General features: G+C 41.4%; 1 protein-coding gene across 1 annotated transcript in view; it reads left to right on the top strand.

Annotated features, from left to right (window-relative positions):
• The window catches only part of PLCB1 (phospholipase C, beta 1 (phosphoinositide-specific)), an 833,798-nt gene that overhangs the window by 633,385 nt on the left and 174,993 nt on the right, over positions 1–25,420 (top strand). The window contains exons 10-13 of the mRNA XM_010834232.1: positions 2,619–2,776; positions 15,084–15,166; positions 21,896–21,980; positions 23,255–23,432. Of these exons, the coding sequence (XP_010832534.1) occupies positions 2,619–2,776; positions 15,084–15,166; positions 21,896–21,980; positions 23,255–23,432 (504 nt within the window). The remainder of the gene's footprint in view (positions 1–2,618; positions 2,777–15,083; positions 15,167–21,895; positions 21,981–23,254; positions 23,433–25,420) is intronic.

Raw genomic sequence — 25,420 nt, 5'->3', positions numbered from 1 at the left:
ATTTGAAATAGCTCCACTGGAATTCCATCACCTCCACTAGCTTTGTTCGTAGTGATGCTTTCTAAGGCCCACTTGACTTCACATTCCAGGATGTCTAGCTCTAGGTGAGTGATCACACCATCGTGATTATCTGGGTTGTGAAGATCTTTTTTGTACAGTTCTTCTGTGTATTATTGCCATCTCTTCTTAATATCTTCTGCTTCTGTTCGGTCTTTCTGTTATGTCTTACTTACCGAAGTTAGTAACACTTAACAAAATATTAATGAAATTGCGCATTTGTAACACTATTGGATATAGTCAGTAATATACTTAAATAATATCCTAGGTAGTACACAAGAAAATCTGCTCTACTCTTGAATAGCTGTGCAATTTTCTGCATTTTTAATGAGTTAACCTGATTAATTATTTTAATTCTTCACTTCTTTAGCTAAAGTAGCCCTCCCTTAAGTTTAACAAGTAAATGAACATCATTTTTCCTTCATTCCCACTCTCCCTTTTTTGTTTATGCAGAAAAATCTTCATTACAACAAACTTCGAAGCTATTATAAATGGTAAATTAATTATCTAGCATCAGAAACTTTCTAGGTTATTTTGTCAGCATTTCTGCTTTTGCAAATATTTGTGTATTTAAAATGCCTTATTTTTTCCAGTAAAGAAAAGTGATTTTGCAAACCTACTTATTCAGCCTTTCCATGCATTTACTAGGGCTCTATAGAACTGAAAAATGTCACCCTATTGCTATGCTGATACTGGATGTTGTGAAATGCATATAAAACTAAAATTAAGCCATAGGTTTAATCCCATTTTCTCTGTCCTGTGTGTCTCCACTAAGCAGATCTTGTCCATTTCAAAATCATTTTGACAGTTTTCATTGATATATCAGTTTTAAATTACTGCTGAAAAAATGGAGGCATATAGAATATAACTCACAGGAAATCTTTAATGTGGAAATCCAAAAACTTCCATTTGTGTGTTGATGGTAGTGGACTTGCCTCAAAAATTACTTATTATTAATCTTTAAAAAAATTTATCAAAGAAATTTCCTGGTAATCCAATGGTTAGGACTTGGAGCTGTAACTGCCATGAATCGAGTTCAAGGCCTGGTCAGGGAACAAAATCCTGCAATCTGCAAGGTGCAACCATAAATAAATAAATAATTTATCAAGAAATTACAACCTTCCACTGACTTCTTAAGTGAAACAGAAATAGTTGGGCTTCTACCCCTGCCCACAGATTTCTCAAGTGCTTGTTGACTACAATTCATATCACTTTACTGGAGATTTTCAGTTCTGCTTCCAGGGGTTTTTAATTTTGGTACATTTTGTCTATTTTCTTTGCTATTTGTACTTTTGATGTCTTATCTATGAAACAATTGCCTAACCTAAGTCACAAAAATTTACCTCTACGTTCTCTGTTTAGAGTTTTATCATCTTAGCCCATACAATTAGGAGCTTCATTGATTGCGTGTGTGTGTGTTTGTGTATTCTTTGAATGATGTAATAGGAATCCAACTTCACTATTTTCCATATGGCAATCCAGCTGTCCTAGCATCATTTCTTAAAAAGATGATTTTTTGCAGTGAATTGTTTTAGAATCCTAGCTGTCAGTCAGTTTAACATAATTGTGAGGGCTTATCTCTGGAGTCTCAATTTTATTCCATTGACCTATGTATCTAATCTTATGGCGGTACCACTCTGCCTTGATCACTGGAGTTTGTAGTTAAGTTTGAAGCTGGGAAGTCTTCCAACTTTGACCTTATTTTTTACGATCATTTTTGCTATTCTGGGTCCTTTAAATTTCCATATGAATTTTGGGATCAATTTATACAAAAAAGACTGATAAGATTTTTATGGGAATTGAATTTGTAAATCAACTTGAGACATAGTGCCACCTTAACAATTTTAAGTCTTCTGCTCCGTGAACATGGGATGTCTTTCCATTTATCTAGGTCTTGTTTAATTTTGTTAAACAGTGTCTTATAGAGTACAAATTCTACACTTCATTTGTCAAATTTAAATTTAGTTCTACAAAGTTATTTCCATTTTGCAAAGATAATGTTTAGCTATGCTAAGTGTTTGTGCCTTGGACAAAAATGACAGAAGGTTTGACTTGTATAATACAAGAGCCTGTCAATAATAGTTATTCATAGGGAGGGTCAGAATGACAAGACTGAGGTTTGAAGTTATAATCCTGATCTTCCACTTACAGGCGTTGGGAACTTGGACAAATAAAATGTTCTATGCCATGTTTATTATCTGAAAATAGGCATTTAATAACAAAGATAGTTATATTGGGCAGATTTTTGTGAAGATTGAATGTAGTAATATATATAAAGTTCAAAGAATTATAGCTGGCACATGGTTAGCAGTTAATAAACATGAGTTGCTGTTATTGTTACATATCCTTTTAGTCTCTCTTCTCCAAACCCCTGCTAGGGGGCAACAGTTCCATTTGGGATTATGTTACTACCTCTGGTATGTTGAGACAGAAGAAAGGCTGAGAACTACTCAAGGTCTTGAACTCTTTGCTTTCCCATTGTTGAAGATCTCTTCTAGGAAACCATCAGTGTGTTCCTTGCTTTGTGTGAGTCTGAGATTCATTTTATTGACATTTTACAGCTGGCCAGCTGGCTGGAAACTCCTCCGTTGAGATGTATCGCCAAGTGCTCCTGTCTGGGTGTCGCTGTGTGGAGCTGGACTGCTGGAAGGGACGAACTGCAGAAGAGGAACCAGTCATCACCCATGGGTTCACCATGACCACAGAAATATCCTTCAAGGTAGAGTGAATGAATATTACTAAGAGAAGAAGCTAGAGAGAGCTGACCCCCTTTTTGGGTAAAATCTGCTTCAGCAGGTTTAGCAGTATAAGGATCACAGTTAAGTCCATAGGCTATTAATCATATTTGTAATTTCTGAGGCTAAAATTTAGCAGTTTTCACATGAGTGATTGGCATCAGATGAACTGATCACCAAAATCTAAGGAAATTGTCTTATAAAAGGAAATAACAATTTATTTGCCTATTTAGCACATTCTCTTTTTTTAAATTGTATTTTGTCATTGTGAAATACAACATATATAAAGAATTTGCTGTGCTAAGTTGCTTCAGCCATGTCTGACCTTTGCAACCCCATGGACTGTAGTCCACCAGGCTTCTCTGTCCATGGGATTCTCCAGGCAACAGTACTGGAGTGGGTTGCCTTCTCCACATTGGGAGCATTGGGAGCAAAAAGTTTCCAATTCCCAGCTTTTAGCCCTGGAACACTTGGGATGTGATAAAATGAACATCTATCATTTGAGAGGGCAGCAAAAAGAACCAAGATTTTCAAGGGACAGCCAGGATTCAGTTTAGACAAATGGATTTCCTAATATTTTACTTGACAGCATATATATGTTCAGAAGGAATATTTACACCTTAAAATGTATTTACTATGTTATGAAATTGACTTTTCATGATTTCTGAAACTTCAGTTCAGTCACTCAGCTGTGTCCAACTCTTTGCAACCCTATGGACTGCAGCACACCAAGCTTCCCTGTCCATCACCAACTCCTGGAACTTGCTCAAACTCATGTCCATTTAGTCGGTGATGCCATCCAACCATCTCATCCTCTGTTGTCCCCTTCTCCTGCCTTCAGTCTTTCCCAGCATCAGAGTCTTTTCCAATGAGTCAGTTCTTCACATCAGGTGGCCAAAGTATTCTGAAACTTAGGTTACTATATAGCAATTACCCACTCCAGCATTCTGGCCTGCAGAATTCCATGGACTGTATAGTCCATGGGGTCGCAAAGAGTCAGACATGACTGAGTGACTTTCACTTTCACAAAATTTTACAACAATGTTTAATATGGGGTTGACCTTAATTCTGATGAAAATCTTTAGAAGTTTTATCTGCTCCTGAAGTTGAGCACTCTTTTTTTTTTTTTTTTTGGTATTTCACTGCTCAGATTTTATTGAGCTGGTAATCAAAGAAAAGCAATAGAAAACTGTTCAATTCTATCTCACTGTGGATCAATGAATTTGGGCATCAACATAGCTAAGTTTGAATCTTGTCTTTGCTTTTATCAGTTGGGTGTCCTTAGACAAATTATATTAATTGTTCTGTAAGTTAACTTTTCATCTGTAAAACTGATACAATATTACCTTCACCAGGTCATTCATGGGGTGAGCACTCAATGTCTTTTGGTTTTTCTTTAATGGAAGATCCATGTGTTTTGGTTCCATTTCTGTAGTCCCCCACCTTCCCATCTCCTGCCATGGTCCCTTGTCGGCTAAGATACCAGCCCTAACCTGTTGGGATCTTTTTAAAAAGTGGGGGACACACAACCATTGTGTGGAGTGGATGCAATTTGGGTTCATCCATCTATTGATGGATGAAGAGGATCATGCAATGGGAGACAACACATCCAGATGGAAGCCTTGTGAGCTAGGGGACCGATGGACTTGTGCACATACCCACTCCAGGAGGGCCACTCACAGCCCTGCCCACCACCCACTCATGAGTCCATGTGAGGAGCAATTATATTTTCTTAAACATTTATAACCTTCAAGGTTGTCTGAGTTCCTTTAGGGGTAAGGGGGACTACAGGGGGAATATAAACACCAAGCACATTCTAAGGCATATTTATTTTATATGAAGCTTTTGCTTCTTGCCTCAGCCATCAAGTCAGCTTGGAATGAATCTCCCTGTTCACTCGACCTTACAAGTGGTCCTTCAATCACATTTGTGACCCCAGAGTCACGGGCTGGTGAGCATCTATTCCTGGGCTCCAGAAGCACAATTTTTCAACCACATGCACACACTTGTTGACAGATTTAGAGACTAAAAAACTAAATCTAGCTCAGAATTCTGCTTCCTCTCTCTGCCTACGGCAGTTGAGGGTGAGGTACGGCCAAAAAAGAGCAGGAAACTCGTCATCCTGGCGGTTGATTGGCACAGCTCTGCTTCCTGCTATTGTGTGTTTGCAGGATAGATAATTTTGTCAGAGATGTGAGTGTCTGGTGGTGGTGCTGGGTGGGGATGAGTGTGAGGAATAGAAATTCCAGCCTGTTTTGCAGAAACAGAGCAGGAACTCTCTGCATCAGGATTAGGACTAGAGGGAGGTGAGAGAAATGTCTTACATGCAAAACTTATAGAGGTGTCTATTCTCACTGGTGTGTAAATGCAGAGGTGGCACCTGAGATTGAGCATCTCTTTAAATTTTGCACTTAGGCACGTCATCTGCCTCACCCAAGTCCCAGCCCCGCTCTGCCTGATTATCAGCATGCAGCCTGCTTTTCCAGCACCGACTGTGTACAGTGACTTTTTCATAAAGGGTAAGAAGAGAAACGGGGCCACGGCCCTGTGCTCTCTCACCCTCAGTCACCCTGCCCGTGACTCCCTGGGCTGCAGCTCCACGGACCTCTGTGCCATTTCCTGACCAAGCTAGGCAGGGACACCTCCCAGCCTTTGCCAGTTTGTGCCTCTGCCTGAGACAGTCTTCCCCAAGTTATCTGCATGGCTCACTGCTCAACTCCTTGCAAGTGTTAGTTGCTTGGTCATGTCTGACTCTTTGCCAGGCTCCTCTGTCCATGGAATTCTCCAGGCAAGAATACTAGAGTGGGTTGCCATTCCCTCCTCCAGGGGATTTTCCTGGCCCAGGGATCAAACCTGGATTTCTTGCATTACAAACAGATTCTTTACCATCTGAGCCACCAGGGAACTCCTTGAAGTCTTTCTCAAATGCCACCTTCTCAGGGAGGCCTCCTGGGACCTATTTAATACTGTGACCAGCCATCACACCCACTCCCACCTCCCTGGTCTGCTCCCCATCACTTTATTTCTTCCATTTACCAAGTGGCACCTTCTAACACTCTGCTTAATTTACTCAGTTATTTATTGAGTTCCTTCTTTATTGGCTGTGGTGTGTGTTCACTCAGTCATGTCCAACTCTTTGTGACCCATGGACTGTAGTCCACCAGTCTCCTCTGTCCTTGGAATTTTCCAGGCCAGAATACTGGAGTATGTTGCCATTTCCTTCACCAGGGGATCTTCCCAACCCAGGGATCGAACCTGTGTCTCTTATATCACCTGCATGGGCAGGCAGATTTTTTACCATTAGCACCATTAGCTGTGGCCTTCTAATAGCATTGAGCACCATAAAAATAGGGATCTTTGTTTTGTTTTCTAATCTTCCCCAAGCACTTTAAAAAGAGTCTGGCAAAGGGCCTTCCCTGGCAGTACAGTGGCTGAGACTTCACCGTCCAATGCAGGGGGTGTGGATTCAATCCCTGGCTGGGGAGCTAAGAGACCACATGCTCGTGGCCAAAACGCCAAAACAGGAATAGAAGCAATATTGTAATAAATTCAATAAAGACTTCAAAAATGGTCCAGAAAAAAAATCTTTAAAAAAATGTTTAAAAAGAACTGGCATGTAATAGGTACTGGTGAAAGGAAGCCTGGCATGCTGCAGTGGGGTCACAAAGAGTCGGACACGACTGAGCGACTGAACAACAATAAAATTTTTTAATTAATTTATTTTTATTTAAAGATAATTGCTTTACAGAATTGTGCCACTTTTTCCATCCCTGGTGGCTCAGACTGTAAGGAATCTGCTTTCAATGTATGAGACCTGGTTCGATCCCTGGTTTGGAAAGATCCCCTGGAGAAGGAAAAGGCTACCCACTCCAGTATTCTGGCCTGGAGAATTCCATGGACTGAGGAGCTTGGTGGGCTACAGTCCATGAGGTCTCAAAGAATCAGACACAAATGAACAACACTTTCTCACTTTATTTCCACCCCCAAACAAATAGACAAACTATAGTGGAGACTTCATTTTTAGTCTTTCTTGCCTCTGTTCATCAGGAAGATGAATTTTGTCTTTCTCCATTTTTGCTGTAAAATTCCTATGTTGATAGGTGGTGAAAAAATTCTCTCAATGTTTGCCTGTCTGGGCTATCCTGTATATTTGGACCTGATCTGCATGGTGTAATTAGACTATATTCTATAGCCACAGTGTGTATTGCAACAGCAAAATAAACCAAGTGCAAAAGTCCATCATGTTTATGTCACACAGTTTATCTGCTCTAAGTCTATGTGATCTGGAAAGCTTTGTGAGGTCTATGATGTGTCCCCACAGCAGAAGTTCCTATTGGCATCTACCGCCTATTTATTGTTGGGCCAAAATAAAAAGGTGTGTTCTGGGAAAGTGGACATGCTGTAATTCAGCCTCTTTATGGAGGACTTTTTATTTTGCATTCTGGATTTATTTATTACACACCCCATGTATCTGCCCGCTGGTGTCTTTGCCTCACTGCCTTAGTCTCTCCAATGGTCACGACATAGTAACTCGCCATTTGGTCTGCATTCTCTCTGCTCCCATGCAGTCTCCTTCCTCCCACCCTGGATGCCCACCTGCCTCCTCCACCCCCAAGCTGCTCCTGCCCCCCTCCCCCAGCCCAGGCAGCTCCTTTGTAACAACCAGCAATTATGTAAGATGGAAAACAGAGTCAAGTGATAAAGTATATAATAAAAATATATTAAATTTGAGTATGTGGTTAAATGGAGCATTTCTGGAAATAAAGCATCATTCTCTGGGAGAAGTAATAATAATTTAGGATGCAATTTAACTGCTACATAAGTGCTCACATGAGATGGATATCCAAATACACCCTGCTATTGTCTGTCAAGGGTAAAGGATTTCAAGGGCAGTTTTTCCCACTGGAAGCTAGTAATTGAGCCATATAGTGTATAGATTACTGGATCCAGTATTAGAAATCTATGAAAAAAGTGATTTTGGCTTAATAAGGGGCAATCAAGCAGTAAGGTACTTTCAGGCCCGTCGTCCACTAAGGACAGCTTATGTGAAAGAAGTGAAGTGAAGTGAAGTCGCTCAGTCATGTCCAACTCTGTGCGACCCCACGGACTGTAGCCTACCAGGCTCCATCCATGAGATTTTCCAGGCAAGAATACTGGAGTGGGTTGCCATTTTCTTCTCCAGAGGATCTTCCTGACCCAGGGATCAAACCTGGCACCAAACTTAAAAATTATGACTGGTCTCATCCTCAGCAGAATCCTCATCCTCAGATGCCCCATGCAAAGTATTCCAAAGGTATGAAAAACCAAAAGCCCTCACAGGGAACTTGTTTTTTAAGTTCTCTCAAGTAAAATTGTTAGGGTTTCCCAGGTGACTCAGGTATAAAGAATCCTTCTGCCATGCAGGAAACACGGGTCCGATGCCTGGATCAAGAAGATCCCCTAGAGAAGGAAATGGCAACCCACTCCCAGAAGGAAAATCCCATGGGCAGAGGAGCCTGTCAGGCTACAGTCCATGGGGTTACAAGAAGAGTCAGACACGAGTTAACGACTGAAAAATAACTAGTAAAATTGTAAGATGAAATTTGGCAGTGTTTAAAGGTTCAGAAAGGTTTCCAAGGCTAGAGCTATGGTGGAGATGGGGAGAGCGAGGAGGGCGAGTCTGGGAGGAAGAGAGCAAGGAGACTGTTGAGGTTCAGAGTGCAGTTCTGGAGCTGCCGGCTGGGGTTCTGGCACTGACTGCCTGCACGACCAGGGGAAGCTCCCTTACAGATCCAGCCTCTTTCTCGGGAGAATATGGGGGTGATAACAGTGCTCACCTCCTAGAGGTGTGCTGAGCATTCAGTGCTGTGCTTAGTCGTTCAGTTGTGTCTGACTCTTTGCGACACCATAGACTGTAGCCCGCCAGGCTCCTCTGTCCATGGGATTCCCCAGGCCAGAATACTGGAGTGGGTTGCCATGCCCTCCTCCAGGGGATCTTCCTAACCCAGGGATTGAACCCAGGTCTCCCACATTGCAGGTGGATTCTTTACCAACTGAACCACCAGGGAAGAATTCAGTGACCCTACTTAATATACAACATGGCTTAGAATGATACATGGTACATAGTGAGTACTCTATAAATGTTAGCTACTGACATTATAATTGAAACTTTTAAAGCCACACTTTTAAATAGTAGCAGTATTAAATATGCAAGGCGTTATTAAGTCAGGGTGAAGTGGGGGCTTGAATGAAGTCATTTGTAAAGCTGTCATGATAGAGGATGTGGGGAGTGCCCAGACACAACATTTGGCCTCCACTTCACCTCTAGGAAGAGGCCAGAAGGCCACACTATGTGGTAAATGAAACACAGCCCAGTCTTGGTAAGAGGCCCAGTGGGAGCTGAGAAGGATGTGACTGGTGTGTTTGCAGGCTTCAGTGTGAACATGGGGCCCTCAGTCAAATGCAAAGACCAAATGTGTACAGTATCAGGGGCAGGAAAGGGGCAGGCAGGATACACAAAGGGCTTCCCTGGTAGATCAGTTGGTAAAGAATCCACCCCCAAGGCAGGGTTTGATCCCTGTATGGGGAAGATGGCTTGGAGAAGGGAATGGCTACCCACTCCAGTATTCCTGCATGGAGAATTCCATGGACAGAAGAGCCTGGTGGGCTACGGTTCATGGGGTCGTGAAGAGTTGGACATGACTGAGTGACTAACACTTTCACTTTCTCAGGATACATGAGTCAAGAAGGTCTAGGAAACCTAGAATTCAGCAGCATTTCAGGGCACACCAGAATCTCTACTGTGGGAATAGAGAGAACACCACCCAGAGAACAAGAAAGACAGGTGGGGACACGGACTCTACCATGTGTGCATTGCATTGGTCAAACACAAAGCGACATAGGCCCTTGGGTTTTCACTCACCTTCAGGCCTCTCATTGGCCTAAATGGTGATACGCAGGTCTGGGATTCAGTTCAGTTCAGTTGCTCAGTTGTGTCGAACTCTGCGACCTCATGGACTGCAACACACCAGGGCCTCCTTCCATCACCAACTCCCAGAACTTGCTCAAACTCATGTACGTCGAGTCAGTGATGCCATCCAACCATTTCATCCTCTGTCGTCCCCTTTTCCTCCCACCTTCAATCTTTCCCAGCATCAGGGTCTTTTCTAGTGAGTCAGTTCTTCACATCAGGTGGCCAAAGTATTGGAGTTTCAGCTTCAGCATCAGTCCGTCCAATGAATGTTCAGGACTGATTTCCTTTAGGATGGACTGGTTGGATCTCCTTGCTGTCCAAGGGACTCTCAAGAGTCTTCTCCAACACCACAGTTCAAAAGCATCAATTCTTCGGCTCTCAGATTTCTTTATAATCCAACTCTCACATCAATGCATGACTACTGGAAAAACCACAGCTTTGACTAGATGGAACTTTGTTGGCAAAGTAATAATGTCTCTGCTTTTTCACATGCTATCTAGGTTGATCATAGCTTTTCTTCCAAGGAGCAAGCGTCCTTTCATTTCATTCTGGCAGTCACCATCTACAGTGATTTTTGGAGCCCCAAAAAATAAAGCCTCTCACTGTTTCCACTGTTTCCCCATCTATTTGCCATAAAGTGATGGGACCAGATGCCATGATCTTAGTTTTCTGAATGATGAGTTTTAAGCCAACTTCTTCACTCTCCTCGTTCACTTTTATCAGGAGTCTCTTCAGTTCTTCTTTGCTTTCTGCCATAAGGGTGGTGTCATCTGCGTATCTGAGGTTATTGATATTTCTCCCGGCAATCTTGATTAAAGCTCGTGCTTCATCCAGCCCAGCATTTCTCATGATGTACTCTGCATATAAGTTAAATAAGCAGGGTGATGATATACAGCCTTGACATACCCCTTTCCTGATTTGGAAACAGTCTGTTGTTCCATGTCCAGTTCTAACTGTTGCTTCTTGACCTGCATACAGATTTCTCAGGTGGTAGGTCAAATGGTCTGGTATTCCCATCTCTTTAAGAATTTTCCACATTTTGTTGTGATCCACACAGTCAAAGGCTTTGGTATAGTCAATAAAGCAGAAGTAGATGTTTTTCTAGAACTCACTTGCTTTTTTGATGATCCAAAAGATGTTGGCAATTTGATCTCTGGTTCCTCTGCCTTTTCTAAAACTAGCTTGAACATTGGAAGTTCACAGTTCATGTACTGTTGAAGCCTGGCTTGAAGAACTTTGAGCATTACTTTGCTAGCGTGTGAGATGAGTGCAATTGTGCAGTAGTTTGAACATTCTTTGGCATTGCCTTTCTTTGGGATTGGAATGAAAACTGACCTTTTCCAGTCCTGTGGCCACTGCTGAGTTTTCCAAATTTGCTGGCATATTGAGTTTCATAGCATCATCTTTTAGGATTTGAAATAGCTCAACTATAATTCCATCACCTCCACTAGCTTTATTCGTAGTGATGCTTCCTAAGGCCTACTTGACTTTGCACTCCAGGATGTCTGGATCTACATGAGTTACCTGGGTTATCTACCCAGTTATCTGGGTCATGAAGATCTTTTTTGTATAGTTCTTCTGTGTATTCCTTCCACCTTCTCTTAATATCATCTGCTCTGTAGGTCCATACCATTTCTGTCCTTTATTGTGCCCATCTTTGCAGGAAATTTTCCCTTGGTATCTATAATTTTCTTAAAGAGATCTCTAGTCTCTCCCATTCTTATTGTTTTCTTCTGTTTCTTTGCATTGATCACTGAGGAAGGCTTTCTTATCTCTCCTTGCTATATTATCTGCAATCCATACAGAAAAAGCAGCACCAATCTGAGATTGCTCATTGCAATCAGAAAAGAAAAATGGCAAAAATCAAGATGGTTCTCTAAAACCCGTTCAACAAAACTCTGTGTCATTTTCACATGCATTTCAACAACCAAAACAAAACACAAGGCCATGCCCACTTTCAACAGATATCACAGGAAGGGGAGTGAATATGTGGGGATGACAACAAAATCTATCCCAGCAGTTAGTACAAGGATTTTTGACCAGGATGATAGAGGTGGAGGTGCTAATATTTGGTTATATTCCAAATATATATTTGGACAGGATTACATATGAATTAAAAGATGTGATAGAAAGAGGAATCAAGAGTGGCTCTCATGTGCTTTGCCTGTAGCCAATAAAACAGTGCCAAATTTAGGAAATAAACAAAATCTAGCCCCCTTTTATCCCATGTATCTACCCACTTCCCTTATGATATCTCTTTGCAGTTCTTTTTTTTTAATTGAAGTATAGTTGATTTATAATGTTTTGCAAACTCTGCCATACAATATGATTCAGTAATATACATATATACATTCTTTTTTTATATTCTTTTCCATCATGGCATATCCCAGGAGATTAGATATAGTTCCTATGCTATACAGTAGGATCTTGGTGTTTATCCATTCTATAAGTAATAGTTTGCATCTACCAACCCCAAATTCTCAGTTCACCCCCCCTCCCTTCTCCCCTTTGGCAACCACAAGTTTCACCTCTATGTCAGTGAGTCTGTTTCTGTTTCATAGATAGGTTCTTTTGTGCCATATATTACACTCCATATATAAGTGATATCATACGGTATTTGTCTTTTTCTGATTTAGTATGATAACCTCTAGTTGCATCCATGTTGCTGCAGAAGGCATTATTTTATTATTTTTATGGCTGAGTAGTATTCTATTGTATATATATACCACATCCTCTTTATCCATTCATCTGTCAACAGACATTTAGGTTTTTTCCATGTCTTGGCTGTTGTGACTAGTGCTGTGTGATTCTTTCGAGGCCTTTGATCTTAGGTGGCTAAGGTTATTAGCTGCATGCTGCTGCTGCTAAGTCACTTCAGTCATGTCCAACTCTTTGCAACTCCATAGATGGAAGCCCACCAGGCTCCCCCATCCCTGGGATTCTCCAGGCAAGAACATTGGAGTGGGTTGCCATTTCCTTCTCCAATGCATGAAAGGGAAAAGTGAAAGGGAAGTCGCTCAGTCATGTCCAACTCTTAGTGACCCCATAGACTGCAACCTACCAGGCTCCTCCATCCATGGGATTTTCCAGGCAAGAGTACTGGAGTGTGTTGCCATTGCCCTCTCCAATTAGCTGCATGGGATTTAGCAAAATAGTTAAGCACACAAACTCTAGAGTCAGACAGAATTTCCTGGAGTTTCTTGGACTCTCTTCTCTGTGATCTTGGGCATATTGGTTAATATCTCTTGAGTTTTCATTTTATAATCTGTAAGATGACATATAGTATTTTCCTTAGGGAATGTCTATGACATGAGATAAGATCTTTGTCTGGAATGTAAACGCTCATCTAATGGCAGCTATGTTTGTATTAGTTGGGTTTAGGGTGAATGGAGAGGGAGGCATCAGCAAGGTAAATAACCTTGGTTCCCTTGAGACTATCTGCCCATCACAAGCTGCGTCCTTTATCTCCTCTCTCTGCATCCTCACAAGCTTGTGGAATGAGGCTTATTACTCCCACTTTGCAGGCCAGCAAGCTAAATGTACAGAGGTATTAAGTGATTTTTCTCAAGGTCACACAGCTTGTAAGGCTAAGAAGAAGGATTCAAATACAAGCCTGTTTGAATCTAAAGCCCACACTCAAATAAATCAAATAAAGAGTTTAAAATCTGACCATTGCTTGCTATTTATAGCACACTTATTTTTGATGGTATCAACTAAAATAATGTATGAAAGGCAATCTGTGAATTCACTGTTAGAAACAGTGAGTGATTCTTTTGCTCCATGCAGTCAATTCCTTCTTAGAGGGTATATGCAAATGCAGTCTAGAATTAGAAAGCCTTATTTATACTCTGCGGCCAGAGAAATAGCTTCCTGGCATGGATAGAAAGCAAGCTATGAATTCTTCAAGGAAAGTAGAGAAGATAATGGAAAGGCCTCAGGCATAAGGATTCAGAGTAAAAATTCCTACTTGGAAGGAGAAGATGTAAAGAATAAATGTAAACAAAATTAAAAAAAAAAAAAGGATGTGAAGCCACAAGAGTATTGACAGTGATATAATTAAAAATAAATAAGATCCATCCTTTAACACCAGCTCCTTTAATACCATCCTTTAATACCAAGGAAAACATTTTGAAAAACTAATGTCCAAAGTTGGTGAATATTCATTGAAAGCTGCTCTATTATTCTAGGGAGTCTAAGATGAAAAGTAATTTGGAGAAACACAGGAGACTAGAAAAATATTCTTATTTTTAATTTGATAATTCCCCTTCTGATAATTCATTCTTTAAAAATAATTCAAAATTAAAGGGAAAAATGAAGAGTTTCTTTGGAGAATTATTTGAATGATAGCTCTTAAAATATGGCTGTCCAACAATTGGATAGTGGTTAAATAAATTATGATATTGCCACTCCCTAAAATTGTATACAGATATTAAAGCTGTGACCTATACATTAAAAAAATAGATTAAAAAATGAAGTACTGACACATATTACAGAATGGATGAACCCTGAAAGTAGGCTCAGTGAAGGATGCCAGACATAAAAGGCCACATGTCGTATGATTCATTTATTTGAAATGTTAGGAGTAGGTGAGTCTATGGAGATAGAACATGGATTAGTGGTTGCCTATGTCTGAGTGTGTGGGATAGGGTTGGGAAAATGTAGAGTGACTGCTAATGGGGACATAGCTTTGTGGGGGGGTGACTAAATGTTTTAACTTAGACTGGGGAGATGATTGCAAAGTGTGAATATTAAAAATTTTCAGCTGTATACTTTGGATGACAATATTAACAATACATAGCAATATTAAACAATATAAACAGTAAACATAACAATAAACAATATTCACAACAATATAAACAATAAACATAGCAATAAGCAATATTCATAACAATATTAAAATACAAATAAAATATTTACTAAGTTATGCAAATACACGAGAAACAAATGTAGAAATAAATATAACAAAATGCCTGCAGTGGTTTGATTCAACAGGTGAATTTATGGATGAAAAATTTTGCCTTCTCTTTGTCCAAAATTCTTATAATGAGATTAGAATTCTTTTATTATTAAAAAATAATAAATGTAATTACCAAAGAGGAGAACCATTCCCCTTCACAATTATGACTCCCCTCCACCCAAATCCAGTTTTCTTTCTTTTATCTTGCTAAGATAAGAGTAATAAAATTTACAATCCAGCAGCCTGCAAACCCCTTCTAGCTATTTTAGGCCATTTGATACAATTCTATGAATGAAAAAGACAATGGTATTAAAGGGTTTAACTCAAAAAAATAGACACATTAAACTTCTGGCTTATTGAATACATATGTTCTCATTTCTAGGAAGTGATTGAAGCCATTGCTGAATGTGCATTTAAGACTTCACCTTTTCCAATTCTGCTTTCATTTGAGAACCATGTGGACTCGTAAGTATTCAGCACATTCAGTAGTGAGTCCTTTCTCCAGACAGAGCATGTTTAATCATTGTTCATCAGATTTAAGATATTTGACATTATTAATGCTGTTCCTCAATTAAGCTGTATATTAAGTGGCATATGTTCATCTGTATATGATGGGATTCATCGGTTTAAATTTCATTAATATTAGAATGATCCATTGGACTTGTGGAATCTATTTTCTTGCCATGATAGGGTTTTAATTTAAGGACTCCTCTTTTTACAATGAAATGAAACCCATTTCCTTATATAATACATGTCTCTATTTCAGTGGCTGCTCTTATAACCCTCCTTCATTAGCTCTTTCTACTGTGTGCAAATTTATAGTCAGTTTTGCCACCCTAAAATGGCCGGTTCTGTACACACTAGAGCTGATAGAGGTGAGTTAAATATATTAATTATATTTTGCCACTTTGTACTTACACAGAACTCAGACCACCAAATTCTCCCTCCTTCCTATTTTTGTTGGTTTCCCATTTGTTAATATTTTATTTCAAAACAATGTGAGTTTTTTGCTGAGCCACATAAAAAATAGGTAATTTTTACTTACCTCTTTCATTCATTTTAAGGCAAAGGATCAGAGTTATCAGATACGTACATATTAATTTATCACACAGTTACTCAATCTAAAGAGCTTCAACGTGAAAGATTTTCATCTACGTTGAGTCAAAATTGAATACACTAAAATTCTAGTCTCTGGAATTAATGTCTGGAGACTAGTCAGACACTATGGTCACTAGTACTGACCACCACTGCTCACAAGAGCATTTGGGAAGCTCTCTGTTTCATTCAAGCATCTAAGCTGCCACCTAAGCCAGTTTTCTCCACTAAAAGCCTACAACACCTATCCCAAGTTGGCCCACAGATTTCTTAGATCTCTTTTTATCCTCCTTTCAGTAGAAAATCTTTTCCAGGCCACTGATTCCCTTTGTCCAACTAATTTGCAACACAGGCTTCAATTCACTAATTCTTAAAGAATTCACTAAACCTTAAAGAACCAGTTAGGTAGTGACCGAATTTCAGCTTGAGCAATTTCAAAATAGTTAAATCATTTGTTTATATATATGTGAAGAGAGACCTTATTTAGAAGTAACCAAATTATAATTATTTGTATTTCTAGTTTGCCCTCAGGAAATCCATACTACATTTACCAGCTCATGACTCTATTTCATTAGGAAACAACATCCAGTGAATAATGTAATCATTTGGCACATAGTTTTTCTAGCACTCCTGCACTCCTGAGGGGCAACTGAAGAGAAAAGCATTTATTCTGTTTCATTGCAATTTCTTTTCTAATGAAAGGAGAACCTCTTTAGTTCCTGTATTTAGTACTTCACTTGCTGTGACAACTCTGATGTGCGTGTGACTTTCCTCATCTCGGCCCATCTATTTGTAATTGGGCTCTAACAATGCCTTTTTTTCAAGAACACTACTTCCTGGAGAGATTGACGTGTCCTTTCCTTTTTGCAGAAATATCTCCAAGTCTAGTACACTCATTTTCTTCAGGAAATGTTTCTATGTAAGTTAGACAAAACGAAAAATTCCGGTACCATCCTTGAGTGTCATAACCTTGAGCGTCCACCCTTGAGTGTCATTGGACTTTACCATGTAGCCAGAGAGGCATCAACAACCACCAGCACCACAAACTAAACAATGGCTAATATTTATTGACTATATATTATGTGCCAAGCAAGGTTCCAAGCATTAGCTCATGTAACCTCACCACAAACCCAGGTGCTCCCAGAAATAAATATTTTTATCATTGTCCATATTTTACAAGTGATGAAACTGAATCCCAAAGAGGGTGAGTAACTTGCCCAAGGCCAGGCAGCTAAAATGTGAGAGTGGGGATTTAAATTTGGCTAATGTGGCTTCAAAACTCATCTGTTTAAGCAATACCACCCCCAAGCCTAAACCAAAGGATCATGAGCATTCCAAACATGGATAAAGACAAGCAGAGCATTCCACAAGGCAACAGCCTGCAAGTGGTCATGTTTTTGTGGCTCACGACCTTAACCACAGCATATTTTTTTAGTCTTCAACCCCAATCATACAGAGAGCCAAACTGAGCATGAAAACTAAATCTACAATGGACATAACATAAAAAAGATTGTCCCCTAATACAGCCCTTTCAGGTTGGAAAAAAAATGAGAAATTGGGCTGCTAAAAGTTCATTAATAATGCATGAATAACAAAAGAAATCAGGAAAACAGCCTTCCTAGGATGCTATGATATTGATCCCAAACCACTGAGATGATGGAATGGCAGTGAAATCCTGAGATGCTGAATTCTATTGTGGGAGGAAGTTTTTTGCTTCCTATTTCCATTGTCCTTGAGCCTCACACACATATCAACATCATTCAGCTACAGTTCTTTCCTGGGAGGACTGTCACACACCCCAAGAAAATTGACAAGCTTCCCCTTTGCCGGTAAAACATTATGTTTGACTCGTGGGCCATCCCACCTCATTGCTGAACAAATCAGTGGTGGATACCATTCATCAGTTATAGCACTCCTCTCCACTGAACTAGATACACCAGATACAGAATCTTACTCAACACAGGACACACACACCCAAAATATCTGAAACCTATATGCCATCTCTGCTGCTAAGTCACCTCAGTCGTCTCCAACTCTGTGCAACCCCATAGACAGCAGCCCACCAGGCTCCGCCGTCCGTGGGATTCTCCAGGCAAGAACACTGGAGTGGGTTGCCATTTCCCTCTCTAATGCATGAAAGTGAAAAGTGAAAGTGAAGTCGCTCAGTCGTGTCCAACCCTCAGTGACCCCATGGACTGCAGCCTACCAGACTCCTCCATCCATGGGATTTTCCAGGCAAGAGTACTGGAGTAGGGTGCCATGGCCTTCTCCGTCTCTAGCAACAGTTATTTTTTTCTCCTTTGTACTGTGTATACAAAATGCCAGAATCAGAACCCTAGTCCCAGCCCACTTGAGCCACGCCTTGAAAACAAACCCACATTGGAAAAAAAGGAAGGAGACCTCTGAATTTTTTTGGTTTCCTCTCCTAATATTTGAAACTACCTATCAATGAGTGACAAGGAGAAATCTTCAGTGAGCAGCTGACAACTTTTCTTCCACCTGCTATGTCACAGCCCCATAAAATGCAGAATTCTGAGCTTCACCTCCACACCTGTATTTGAATTTGTATACTAAGACTTTGAATCATATTTTTTACAAGTCCCAGTTAACTGATGGGCCATCTACTTTGTAATTTGTAAACTAGCACTTTCACTAAAAGAATTCTCCACTACACTCAAGTGAAGAAACCACCACACCTGGTTCAGCCACAGAGAATGTGAGATTTTGGATGAAGTCCTTAATTGCCAGAAGTTGTAAATCCTTTATATATAGGAAGAGATTTGTAAATCCTTCATATATATTTCATATATAGAGAAGGAGGTTGGTTTAGTTCACCTTGGATGATGTGGGCTTGCTCCTTGGTCAGAAAACTGATCATCTTGCCAATGTTTAACATGTCCATATAAGTCTGGTGTGGCCTGAAGCTCAAAATGTATTTGTGAATATTTTCCTCTCACTGTATCTCCATGGTAGCCAGTGTTGATGTTCTAAATGCTTTAGGATTTTTTTTTTTCTCTCTCATGGCAAATGTAATGCCTTGTTTGTGCAATTATGACCCACAATTAAAGTTTCTTTGTTCTCCTCTGACTTCTTCTGCTCAGTTTGCTTTCTGTTCTAGTTAGGTCCCCTCTAGATGTGCATGTGTGTTTGATCTTCAAACACATCTTCCTTTATCCATGGACACTGCCTCTTGTTATCCCCATCTTGGCTCATGGTGAAGCAGGTTTTAGAGTTTAGGTCAAACACAGATCCTTGCTCTCCAAAGTGTGGTTGATCCATGGACCAGCAGCATCTACATGATCAGGAAGCTTGTTAGAAATGCAGAATCTCAGGCCTCACCCCAGTCTTTGCCTTGGAATCTTCATTTTCTTAAGACCCCAGGTGATTTGGTGAAGTGATAGAGCACTGCTCTCAACACTGAGGTTTATTAACCAGCTGTTTATTACCTGCAGGCTTGTTACAAATTCAAGTTCCAAGGCTTCACTGCCAGCTCAGTGAATCAGGGGCCTGGGGACAGAGCTCTGGCACCTGCAGCATTAAAAGCCGAGGTGATTCTTTAGTGGAATCGAGTAAGATTTTGGCTTAGCAAAATCCTCCCCAGGGTCTGATTTGGGGACCGCATGACAGAGGACAGAGTCTACCTGCCACCTGTTTAGACACACCTGGGACATCATCCTGAAGTTCCTCTAAGAGTGAGAATACAGCTCCACTAGAAATCCCAAAAGCAGGGTGTTAGGGAATAAATCCTTCTTTTTCACTCCAGGCTTCTGAGCAAAGGAACTTGGGGCTCTCAAGGAAAGTGACATCCTTGAGGAACCTGGTGAGTTAGTTCACCCATCACAGTGGTTCCCCAACTTGAGTGTATATGAGAATCCTCCAGAGGGGGCCTCTTGAGACCCCTGAACCCTACTCCCTTCTTTCCTTCCTTTCTGACTCAGAACCTGAGATTCCAACATGGAACTTGCCTGTCTTCCCAGGAGGCCTTGAATCTGCTTTTCTAACCAGCTCCAAACCCTGTTGATGCTGCTAATCTGTGGACCACACTTGGAACAGAAAAACTCCATTTAATAGCATCATTCCATGAAAGTGAAGTGGAAGGGTTGGACAGTTTCTTTTGTGCAGCCTGGAAAGTAGTTGCTGTTGTTATTCACATTGTTATTGTTGTTCATGGACCACAGCTTTGCCGTGGTGAAGGGGCTTGTGTAACTCAGTGAAGCTAGGAGCCACGCAGTGCAGGGCCACCCAAGACGGACGAGTCATAGTGAAAAGTTCTAAGAAACCGTGGTTCACTGAAGGAGGGGATGGCAACCCACTCCACTCGCCTGGAGAACCCTGGGGCAGCATGGAACATGTAGGCCCAGGCTCAATGGGCTTTTCTAATCTACAGCTGCAGAGCCCACTGGCTTGGTGGAGCCCTGGAACCAGCTGTCTTTTGGGCAAAGGCGTCTGAACTGTGAATGCCCAGGGATGCTTTGCCAAATCAGCCACTTCTGCTTGTCCCTCAACTATAACACGTTATCCTTTAACAACCACTCCCAGTGCTTTTAGGATCAGTTCTTCAGTTGGCAGGGTTTCCTCCATCAGTGATACTGCTGGGAGAACTGCAGGATATTCCAAAGGCTGCGTGAGTCACACAGGATAATCCCCAACTGGTCAAAACGGGTGTCATGAGAATTTGGGAGTTGTCGTGTAGAGTTTTGCAAGTTCTGTGAAGCTCTGCTTTGCCTCCCCTTGCAGTTCAAGAAGGTAGTGAACTTGGGCTTGAATGTGAAGCCCAGAGAACTCATCTGACACCTCCTCTAAATATATGTTTTTTAGAAAGGGGATATGAAGAGTGCTTTCCCTATGGATCCATTGCAATATGATTTGACCCCCAAAACATCCCCCTTCCCAGGAAAAAGCATGGTCCATGATCCAGGTATAACAGTCATGGTAAAAGGAATGAAAATTAGAATTACATTTGTTAATCAATTTGCACTGTAGTAAAGAAGTTTTATCACTTACTTATTCTTACTACAGCCACAGTTCTGCTAAAATGTATTAACATTGCAGCACGTAGAGACAACTATTGGAAATCGAGTCCAACAGCCTATAGATCAAAATCACAGTCCATAAAACCTGATGGAATTGGATACCTTTATAATGATATTTAACATCCTACAGAACGAGAATGGCTTTTTAAAAGGTCAAGGGAAGCAGTTTTGCAAGATTATGGATGTTCCTTCGTATCAACTCTGTTTATACATGAGCAGGCTCTCATTCCTCCCGTCTAGCTGGCAGAGGCTTCCTTGCAGCATTGGGATCATCTTCCTCTTCAAAGGTGTTTGCATCTATTACTTCACTTCATCTCCTCAGCATCCTCTGCCCCTTTCCAAGAACAATTATTTTCCTCTACTTTTTATAGACCCTGAGAGGTTGAGAGCCTGGAACTCAGCTCAACCAACTTAACAGCTCCAGCCTTTTCCCATCAGACCAAGTTCCCCTGGCACCTCATTAGGCTGACACCAGCTTTGTGCCCCTCTTGTGCACAAAAGGGCTGCAGACACCGTTCCCCAAGATGCCTGCTTCACTTGTCTTTCCTTCAGTGCCCTTTCCCAAGTGGACACACTTCTGCCTGTCAGCCTTTTCGCTTCTGCATTTTTAGATTCTCTCTTTTTCTCTGTCCACCTTCCTCCCTGTTTCTTCACCTCCTTTTAAATAATTCTTTGCAGTGCAACTCCATCTGTTAGACAAATCTCACCCAAAAATTCACATAGAGTCATGAATGAGTTCTACCCCCAAGTATCTGGCATTTGACTTAGAATTGGGAAATTAACCAAAAGGGACTGAGTCTCTAACCCTGGGACATTCAAGCATCCAGGAATAGGCAGGTGACCTGCTGTCCCCTCCATCTGTGTCCTCGGTGGAAGAGCCTCCTCTCTCCACCTGCCTGTGGCATTCACATCCACACAAGTGGGAATTGCAAGCAGGAATTCAGAAAGATGAAAGCAGTCCCAACGGTAAGGGGAGGAATGCCGTCTGTCTGTGACCTGTACGGTGCAGCCATGCTGAGTGAGGCGCCTCTTGCATCACCGCCCGCTTTCGCCTCTCTCCCCTCAGGCCGAAGCAGCAAGCCAAGATGGCGGAGTACTGCAGACTCATCTTTGGCGACGCCCTCCTCATGGAGCCGCTGGACAAGTACCCGGTAAGCGTTCTGAGCCCATCCCTATGACCGGCTTAGGGGGGCTCCCTTAGCCCGCTCCGTGCGTCTGTCTCTTGGTGTGTGTCACGCAGTTGACTGTGAGCCCTCGGGAGGCTGGCGGGGAGCCCCTGAGGGGGCAAACCCCTGTCCGACTGCTCCTCTGCCCTCACCCTGCTCCGCTCCCTGCCCCTCGAGAGCCAGCCGGGGCTGCAAAATCCCCACCACAGCATCCGCCCACAGAGGGAGCCCCGGGGCGCAGGCTTTGAGCACGTCTGGGATCCTCACCTCTGAAAGACGCGGGCCAGGAAAACAGGACGTTGAAGGCGGTGGGGGGCATTCCAGCCTGCCTCTGCTGGCCACGCTTCTCTTTTCCGCATGTGCCCAGCACAATCCAGGCTGCCCTGTTGCTGTGGCCGTATCCCTGCTTGGGGAAGGAAAGCAGCAGAAAGATGGTCTCGTTGCCTCTTCCCTCCTCAGCCCCTGCCCCACTCTCCACCCGTCTCTCCTGTTTTCACACCAGTCCTCAAATTGGTTGCAAGTGAAGAATCGAGGACCCGCTTACAGAAGCCCATAGACTTTCTAAAAATAACGTGTTTTGAGACTTGCACACATGCTGTCTGATATATAATATCCTTCTCATGGGAAATTGATTTTCCCCATTAGATGGACAAGCTGAATACACTAGAAACAAGGCTTGCAAACAGCTTGAATCTCAGGGCAGTAGGTAAATCTGAAGCCACCCAGTCCACTTCTGCTGAGGCCAAGAATATGTGCCACTTTACAGTCTCATGCCAGGATGAGGACTTTGCTGCTTTTAAACTGCATCATCTGAAAAGTGGATTCTGAGGACTTTCCCAGAAGCTCCTGCTTATTTTTGCCATCTTCCTGGCAGGAGTCACACTGTGACAGGTTTCCATCCTTTGATAATCCAAGCCGAGGCCTTCCAATCTGTTCTAAATCAAGATGGTTGGATTCATACCCAACAGAAAACTCATGAAACTTTAGGTTAGCAGGCCAAATCACCCAATACATGTCTATGGCTGTATTCATGTGTATTTCTTGTGGAAAAATAAAGGGTACAGTATTTAAAATATACCTTTCATGTGAAAAAAGGAAGAGCTATGAACCAGCCCCTACATAAGATACTTTAATGAGCTGTGTTGAAGGTAGTAAAGAACAGTCTAGAAGCTTGTGGTATCTAATGCAGTCCTTGGGTTTGGGGATAGAATCTGAAAGGAAAGGTCAGTGTTTTTAAAGAACGTGTTTTTCTTTCTTAGTTGGAATCTGGAGTTCCCCTTCCAAGTCCTATGGATTTAATGTACAAAATTTTGGTGAAAAATAAGAAGAAATCACACAAGTCGTCAGAAGGAAGTGGCAAGAAGAAGCTCTCAGAACAAGCTTCCAACACGTACAGCGACTCCTCCAGTGTGTTTGAGCCCTCGTCCCCAGGAGCCGGTGAGAGGCTGGTAGACTCTCATTCCTCTGTTATGTGTGGGTTTAAGAACGGCTGCTCTGGAAGTAACTTAGAAGGACTTTTAACATTTCCACCTGGGCACAGTAAACTGTATTGGTTTTCTATTTCTGTTTTAAAGCCAGTGGTTTAAAACTGCACAAACATATGAGCCCCCCGTTCTGTGAGGCAGAGGCCCACGTGACCTCACCAGGCTGAACTCCAGGCATCAGCAGGGCTGCTTCTCTTTCTGGAGCTTGAGGGAATCATTCCTCGCACTTTCAGCTCCTGGAGGCAACCCACATCCATTGGCTCATGGCCCCCTTCCTCCAAGTTCAAAGCCAGCAAGATCCCATCTCACTTCTTCCGTCACCATATCTCCCTAGGACCACAGTTGGAAAAGGTCCTCTGCTTTTAAGAACTCACGTCATTACGCTGGACCTATCCAGATAATCCAGAATAATCTCTCCCGCTTCAAGGTCCTTAACTTAATCTCATCTGAAAAGTCCCCTGTGCCATGTATTCACAGGACACAGGACATGTTCACAGGACATGGACATTTTGGGGAGGTCGCCATATAAGCCAAATAATCTCTGGAGGAGCCAGGTGATTTTTAAGCTTCTCAGGACAGTGATCCCTTGACATTAACTGCAGATCTGGACCCAAGATGGTCACCAAATGCATTCTCATTGTTGAAGAGTTCTGAGTCATTCAGTTCATCCATATTTTCCAGAACTCTTTTAAAATGTAAATGGTAGGTTACTTGAATTATCTACTAGAGCTACTAGATGATGTTTAGTATCATTTATTTTCATATTAGATTTAAGTTGAAATAGACTTTTGTGATTGATGAAAAAAGAATTCAAAGCAGTCACCCATTTCCTTTGAATTATTTGTCATTCAGTCTAAGTTTTTTTCCAGTTCTAGTCAGAATCTTGGTAGTCTGAAAAGATCTGAAGTGATGGCATTATGAAGATCTCCTGATTGGAGGCTGAATATGTGAAGCAAACTTTAAGCTTGAATCTAGAAAGTTCTTCAATAAAAATTTAGCTAACATTGGGACAGTGGCTTTGGAAAAGGGTTTGGCAGCCTCTACAGAAGCTAAACTGAACAGATGCATATGAAGTCCCTGTACCCCAGAGAATTCTATTCCTAGGTCTATAGCCAACAGAAGTACATGTAGATGCTCACCAAGAAGTATGGGCAAGAACTGCTTAAAGCAGCACTATTCAGAATAGCACATCAACAGATAAATGCATTGTGCAATATTCACCTCATGGAATAATGTGTAGCAGTCTTCAGTGCACACAACAACATAGATGACTCTCACTTAGAAATATAATGTCGAGGAAAAGATGTCAAATGCAAAAGTAAGTATCCACTGTCTGATCCCATTTATATAAAGTACAGAAATGGCAGAACTAACCGGGACTTTTGGAGGTCAAGAGAGGGTTACTCCTGGTGAAGAGGTGACCGGAAGGGACCCAAGGAGACTTCTGAACACTGGTTATGTTTTGATCTGGGTACCATTACTGTACACATGTGGTATGCATACTTCTCTGTATATCTATCATATGTCAATTAAAAGATTTAAAAATAAATTTAAAAAGTTAAAATACAAACTCTAGGTAAATCAGAAAAAAAGAAAAGATTCATCAAGAGCCTGACTTATCTTTTCTTCTACTTTCCATCATAGTTACCAATTACTTTTATTGTTTACATTAAAATCCTTGTCCACAGACATTATGTAATTCCTAGAAAGATTTTTTTTGGTAGTTTTTAAAAGTGTGTTTAAAACATAACTACACAATTCTGATTCTTTTTTCAAAAATAACTTCTAGTCTCAGTGAGAATGTTCTTTTTGAAGTTTTGGAAAGCAAGTCACTAACAGGCCACCAATCTCCCAGCACGATTCTATCCCTTGAGTAAACCAAGTAAACCAAGTGTTCCCTTGTGTGTGGGAGCTTGTTGTTTTACCTCCACCAGTTCTCTT

This window comes from Bison bison, unplaced genomic scaffold, assembly GCF_000754665.1.
Source record: "Bison bison bison isolate TAMUID 2011002044 unplaced genomic scaffold, Bison_UMD1.0 scf7180017864030, whole genome shotgun sequence".
NCBI classification, from domain to species: Eukaryota; Metazoa; Chordata; class Mammalia; order Artiodactyla; family Bovidae; genus Bison; species Bison bison.
This window is presented reverse-complemented; position numbering and strand designations above follow the sequence as displayed.